This window comes from Canis lupus, chromosome 36 (assembly GCF_003254725.2).
Source record: "Canis lupus dingo isolate Sandy chromosome 36, ASM325472v2, whole genome shotgun sequence".
Lineage (NCBI taxonomy): Eukaryota > Metazoa > Chordata > Mammalia > Carnivora > Canidae > Canis > Canis lupus.
This window is the reverse complement of record NC_064278.1, coordinates 20,070,001-20,076,499: the sequence shown is the minus strand read 5'-3', so window position 1 is coordinate 20,076,499 and position 6,499 is coordinate 20,070,001. Positions and strand designations below refer to the sequence as shown.

Sequence of the window (6,499 nt, the reverse complement as noted above, 5' to 3'; positions counted from 1 at the left end):
ACGTATCTATGTCCGAGGAAAAATGAGGAAGGCGCTGCATGATTAGGACCTAAGGGGCAACCCAGCAAACTGAGAGCGTAATGATGCCCCTAAATGAAGGGGGAAATGTGCCGCGGCGCGCTCTATTAATCAGACTGTCAATTTCACCCCCGAGGCCAAACCCCCGGGCGAACAGAACCGGCTCTGAGCGGGCAAAGGACCGGAGCCTTCCTCCTCACTTCTTGTCTCTTCTCGCCTCCTACCTGGATCTATTTGTCTGCTCCGAAGCCGCCTTCATTACCCACTGACAGGAGCGTGTATTTATTTGCTTATAAACCTGTTACAATAAATGATTATTCGAACGGCGTCATTCGTACCTTAATGACGAGCGAGCGCTACTTTTTGATGAATGACATCTCGGGCTCGGAAGGATGTATGGGTCATTTTGACCAGTCATTCCCTCGCTCTGGCATCCCACAATTTTTCCGCCTCCCTCCAAAAGAGATAATAATATTTAGAGGCGCTCGCTGGGGCTGAATGAGAATTAGCCCTAGGCGCAGCCCATCATTAGGACGGGACAGCCGGGCCACTGTGACATTTTTTAGAAAGCTGAGATGATGGAAAGAATAAGAAAAGAGATGATTCTGATGGAGAGAGGGCTGCACAGCCCCACGGCCGGCAAGCGGTTCTCCAATTTGTCCGATTCGGCTGGCAATGCTGTGCTCGAGGCCCTGGAAAATTCGCAGCACCCGGCTCGCCTCAGCCCGCGCCTGCCGTCCGCCCCCCTGCACGGCGCTCTGGGAGACCTCCCTGCCAAGGGCAAATTCGAAATAGACACTTTGTTCAACCTGCAGCACCCGGGCAGCGAGAGCACCGTCTCCTCCGAAATCGCCTCCGCCGCCGAAGGCCGTAAAAAGCCGGGTCACTACTCAGAGGCGGCCGCCGAGGCGGACATGAGCAGCGACGTGGAGGTGGGCTGCTCCGCGCTGCGCTCCCCCGGCGGCCTGGCTGCAGCGCCGCTCAAGGAAAACAATGGCAAAGGTAACCGCGCCGCCCTGGCCGCGCTCTCGGCTCCCGCTCTCCCCGTTCCTCCGCGGCTCCTGCTGGCCCTTCCGATTGCCTTTGCCCCTACCCGACCCTCGGCGGGCAAGCTGCACCCAGCGGGCTCGGGCGGGGAGGGGGCGCATGCTGGGGACCCCGCACTGGTGCTTGGCTCCTCGAGCCTCCCAGCCAGGCACAGGCCTGGGGGGCGCCGGGCCCGCCCGCCCGCCGGAGTCCCAGAGAGTGTTCCTGCGGGCTGGTCTCAAGCCTGTGCGGGCTGCCCGGCCCCCAGCCAGCCGCCGCGCCGCGCTACGGGAAGGGTGCCCTGGTAGCTGCTCCGAACTCCGTTACCCCTGATTCCCCAAGGCCGAGCGGAGGGGGCAGCCTGAGTAAGTCGGAGGGAGCGTCGCCGGGCGCCTCTGGGAGACCTGCTGGGGTCAGCGGAGAAAGAGTTGAAAAGTAGAGTCCACCCCCTAAGGGTTCTGGCTTGAGCTGCTGCTGTCTCTCCAGTCTTAAAAATATTTTTAACCAAACCCAAAAGACAACCCAAGAAAGGTCGGAAGCCCTGCAGAAAGCTGCCCTACCGTCCTCAGACCATGGGAAACCCGGAGCTTCCCAAACTGCGCCTACATATAGGCATTTTCCCTTGGCCAATTTTTCTCCCGAGTTGAAAATTTCCAATTACCTAGAAAAAAAACAAACAAACAACAACAACACGCCCTTCCTAATTGAGTTCTTATTATTTGGTTATGAAGGGCTCCCCAAACTTTATTGATTCCATTAAAGGCAGCAATTTGTAAGCATGACAGACCCTATCAATTCGGGCAGCCGCCTCGCCGTCCTCCCCCGGCTGCCCCCGTCCGCGCTCAGCCCCGGCGCCCGGGTCTCGGGCCTGCGGTGACTCTCGCACTGTCGGCCGTTTGTTTGCCAGGGTACGCGGAGAGCGGCTCTGCCGCGGGCACCACGACGTCTGCGTCGGGCTCTGGCCTTGGCAGCCTGCACGGAGGTGGCGGCGGCGGCGGCGGCGGCGGCGGGGGCGCGGCGCTGGGCGGCTCCGGCTCCGGCGCGGATCAGGTGCGGCGCTACCGCACGGCGTTCACCCGCGAGCAGATCGCGCGCCTGGAGAAGGAGTTCTACCGGGAGAACTACGTGTCGCGGCCCCGCCGGTGCGAGCTGGCCGCGGCGCTCAACCTGCCCGAAACCACCATCAAGGTATTGATTCCAGCGGCGCCTTTTCCAGCCTCCCCGGGGTGGGGGTGGGGGTGGGGGGTCTGAGTTGAGTTTTGGTTCTCCTGCCTCCTTCCTGCGTGGCCACCCTTAGCTGAGGGCCTGCAAATCCGCAGGGGCGCAGGGACGCCGAAGGAATTGGCCTATTTATTTCTCAGCTGCCGAATCCTAAGGGTTGGCCGGCCTGGCTGACCTGGGAAGGCCCCGGGAATGGCGAGGCCGAGGCCGCAAACGCTGGCCTCTCTGCTCGATTTCGCCCAGCGCCTGCCCAGTGCCCCGAGCCCACGTCCTTGGCCCCCCTGCCCCCTCGGCGGCAAAGCCGGCTGGTCTTTGTTCCTCTGGCTCGAACCCTAGGTGAAACTTTTCATCTGCTCTTGATCTTGGAGATTTATTTTCCACATAAATCGTTACAACATGGAGGAAAGAATACTGGATTTTAAAAATCGATTGGGTCGAGAAAGTAGTTTCCTAAACATTTTTCTCTTGGGCAGCAGGGAAAAAAAAAAAAAAGCAACCTTCGGTTAGTGGGGGTGGGGGTGAAGAACGCAACGGAGTGGTCCTTACTTCTGGATCTCTAGCTGGTTAATTTTATTAATCCGGGAGAGAGAGCTGGGAGGCTGGGCGACTTGGCGAACACTTCACGGAGGATCTCACACTCCACAGAGAGAAAAGAGTAAACTGCAAGGGGTAAGGGAGGTCGTGGAAGTCACCCTTTGGTTTGATCGGGCGTTTTAAAGTTTAGAGTCGTGACGAATGATGTCTTCATTAGACTGTGTTGGGAGGGGTAGAAAAGTCTCCTTCCCAGTTTAAGAGGCTGTGGCTCCCGCCACTCATTTGAGGCCAACGATTCCAACAAAATCGTCCCCTTCGATAGCACGACCGGACCCGTGCCCTCGGGGCAGGGCCTTGCAGCTCAGGGGACTCAAGGCCTCGGGCGGCGACCCGTTTAGAAAAGCTGCCGCGGTAGCCGCTCTTCGAAGGTGGCCTGGAATCCCGTGCAAAGCCTGGGATTGAGAGACTGGGCACCCGTGGGTGGCGGGAAGGAGAGGAAAGGTGGCGTTGGGACCTTAAAATGCAGCAGAAAAGCCGGGGGGCAGGAGCCGCGGCGGTCGCACCCAGGGCAGGGGCCTATTTCCGCTGAGGAGGGGTGCCCGCGGCCGCTCCCGTCCTCGCCTGCCTCCCTGGCGGCCGGGGAGCGGAGGGGTCTCGGAGCTGGGCCGCGGCCGGGAGGAGCAGGTCGGGCCGCGGGAGGCCGGGGCGGGTGGAGGCGGGCCGGGCGGGGGCCGAGGCCCAGGGCAGCCCCTAACCCGGGCCGGCCGCCGTGCGGCTCTCCCCTCAGGTGTGGTTCCAGAACCGGCGCATGAAGGACAAGCGGCAGCGCCTGGCCATGTCGTGGCCGCACCCGGCCGACCCCAGCTTCTACACCTACATGATGACGCACGCGGCCGCCACCGGAAGCCTGCCCTACCCCTTCCACTCGCACGTGCCGCTGCACTACTACCCGCACGTGGGGGTCACGGCCGCGGCCGCGGCGGCTGCGGCCTCCGGCGCCGCGGCCGCGGCCTCGTCGCCGTTCGCCACTTCCATCCGCCCGCTGGACACCTTCCGTGCGCTCTCGCACCCCTACTCGAGGCCGGAGCTGCTGTGCAGCTTCCGCCACCCGGGCCTCTACCAGACGCCGGCGGCCGCCGCCGGGCTCAACAGCGCGGCCTCGGCCGCGGCCGCTGCAGCAGCTGCGGCGGCTGCGGCCTCCTCGGCCGCGGCGGCCGGGGCGCCCCCCAGCGGCGGCTCCGCGCCCTGCTCGTGCCTCAGTTGCCACAGCAGTCAGTCGGCCGCCGCGGCCGCCGCCGCCGCCGCCGCGGCCCTGGGCTCCCGGGGAGGTGGCGGCGGCGGCGGCGGCGGGGGCGGGGGCGGCGCGGGGGCCGCGGGGGGCTCGGACTTCGGCTGCAGCGCCGCGGCGCCGCGCTCCGAGAGCGGCTTCCTGCCCTACTCGGCCGCGGTGCTTAGCAAGACCGCCGTGAGCCCGCCGGACCAGAGGGACGAGGCGCCGCTCACCAGATAACTACGTCGCCGCCGCCAGGGGGCTGTGCCCGCCGCTCAGAGTGTGCCCGGGAGTCCCCTGAGCGCCCCCCGCGCCCTCCGTGCGCCCACGTGCCCTCTGCGCGCTGCCCGCTGCCAAAGCTGCCGCCAGGGGGCGCCCCGGCGCGAGAGGCCGAAGGGAAGCTGCCCCGACCGAATGCGGGGAGAAGAGCCGCGCGAAAACCCGGCGGGTGTACCCTCAAATTATTTCTATTTTTGTATTTGCTCCCCAGCAGCTTCCTGGCGTTTCCCACCGCCCACGCCCCGTTTCCCGCCTCGCTCCGGAGCTCCCGGTCTTCCCGAAGACAATCCCCTTGCCCCCCAGCGAGTCCTCTGGGGCCGCGGCCCTGGCTGCGAGCCCTCGGCCCGGGCTGCTCCACCACGTGGCCAGGAGCGACGCGGAGCCACAACAAAGAGGGGCTGGGGTGCGCTGGTGCTCCGCGCGGGGTGTGTGGGTGGGGGCGTCACCCCCGAGGCTCCCCTGCTGCTGCTCTCTTTCTTCCATCCTTTCTTTTCTTTAAACGAGGGTTTGGGGAGGTGGCAATTGTTCTCGCGGCCTGAGCGGGTCAGGGGCCCCGTCCACGGAGAGCGGAGGAGCCGAGGCCCGGGAGGGCCGCGAGGGCGGCCGGAGGGCGCGGCGGCCGCGGGGCTTTGGGAGCCGCGGGGGGGGGGGGGGGCTGCGGCGGTCGGTCTTCCCCAGGAAGGGCAAAGCCGAGGCCGGGAGGGGCGGCGGTGTCGCCTGCACTCCCGGCCCGCCACCGTCCTCTCTCGGGATCCCCGGCGTGGGGTGGAGGCGTCTTGCATATTTTATGCAAAAAGTAACGGGCGAAGGAGGGTGGCACAGCCAGGCCTCGAATGGCAAGGGACGCGCAGGGAAGGTGGAGGGCGAGACGGAGAGGTCGCTGGAGTAGTTGGAAGAAGCGTTTCCAGCTCAGTTTTCCGACTAGCGGGTTCCACTCCACCTGGGAAATACTCGAATCTCGAGATCGACGGTCCTATCGTGAAGCTTTTCCTAAGACACTGTTGCAAGTTCGACCTCGACTCCCCCTCGCCCCCTTCCCTCCCCGCTGTCCTTCTCCCCGGGCGAAGCGGTTCTTGGCACCGTCCTCACGCATGTCTATTGCGCTCTCGCCTCTGCAAAACCACCGCTGGGTTGTCGAGACCCATTCTGCCCACCCTGGCTCCTGGAAGGGTTTCCTTGAACTTGAAGAAAGGCACATCAAAACCCACCAGTGTTAACTGCCACGTCAATTTTGATGCTAATAATGTGCAGATTATGACGAAAATTGCCAATCATGCTCTCTGATGGACCTCCTTTGAATGTGGAATTGGAGAAAAGTTCCCCGCACGGAGACCTGCTGTCAAGTACTAACAACCCGCTAAGGGAAGTCATTAGGAGAGACGGATAAGAGACTCGGTACATAAAACATTGTTCTTGGTGCATAGAATGGATGTGACTTAATGTTATCTCTGTTACCTGAAGTGATTTCGCAGAAGAAAGCCACGTTCTTATCATCTCAATTGCCAATTTTCATTTTGGTAACTCGGACGCCCTGGGTAGACTTTTCTCTGTTAAGTTGATAGTCCACCAATGTGAACAGCCTCATTAAATCAAGCCCAGATATTTCCATAATGCTCCCCGCAGAGCCACTTCGCTCCTCACATAATGAGATTTTCTGAAGAGTTGAAGCCCTTAAAATAACTTGCTAGTGCATGTTTAGACCCAACAAAGTGGGTATGTGTGTGTATTAAAATGTAGGTGTGCCGCCTACATGTTCGTGTGTATATATGTATGTATATATGTATATGTATGTATATACATATATATCCATTCTCTTGAACATATACATATGTAAGAGATGCGCACACATCCATATATACCCATTGGCACTATATTTCTGTGATTTATTTCAAATTCGTGTTCTGACATAGCTTTGTTATTTTAAAGACACTGGATTTTAAAACATTCATTTCCTAAAGATAGGCTTTCAGGAAACTTTTGAGAAAATTCATTTTCCAGGAGAATTTATTATTTTCATGAAATGGAAAATATTTCAAGGGGAAACAGCGTTTCAAGACTCCTGGGGTCTATTAAAATATTCCCATAAAGTATTAGAAAACTTTCTAATGAAATAGAAATGATCTACAGCTCAAATTTTTTCTTTTTTCCTTA

General features: G+C 60.3%; 2 protein-coding genes across 2 annotated transcripts in view; both read left to right on the top strand.

The window, feature by feature from the left end:
• Nucleotides 1–593: 593 nt before the first annotated feature.
• EVX2 (even-skipped homeobox 2) lies at nt 594–4,309 on the top strand. The gene is made up of 3 exons (XM_025460278.2): nt 594–1,020; nt 1,952–2,232; nt 3,587–4,309. The coding sequence occupies exons 1-3, from the start codon at nt 594–596 to the stop codon at nt 4,307–4,309; spliced, it is 1,431 nt and encodes a 476-aa protein (XP_025316063.1).
• A 49-nt stretch (nt 4,310–4,358) lies between these two features.
• LOC125754409 (translation initiation factor IF-2-like) overlaps nt 4,359–6,499 on the top strand; it is a 3,911-nt gene continuing 1,770 nt past the window's right edge. Inside the window, exon 1 of the mRNA XM_049106081.1 lies at nt 4,359–5,743. Coding sequence (XP_048962038.1) covers nt 4,484–5,632 — 1,149 coding nt within the window. The 5' untranslated portion in view covers nt 4,359–4,483 and the 3' untranslated portion in view covers nt 5,633–5,743. The remainder of the gene's footprint in view (nt 5,744–6,499) is intronic.

What these genes read in the sequence shown, in the direction of transcription:
- EVX2 (XM_025460278.2), top strand. Translation starts at nt 594, where the DNA reads ATGATGGAAAGAATAAGAAAAGAGATGATTCTGATGGAGAGAGGGCTG. An exon ending in CAAGGAAAACAATGGCAAAG is followed by an intron (nt 1,021 to 1,951) that starts GTAACCGCGCCG and finishes TTTGTTTGCCAG; the next exon opens with GGTACGCGGAGAGCGGCTCT. An exon ending in TGCCCGAAACCACCATCAAG is followed by an intron (nt 2,233 to 3,586) that starts GTATTGATTCCA and finishes CTCTCCCCTCAG; the next exon opens with GTGTGGTTCCAGAACCGGCG.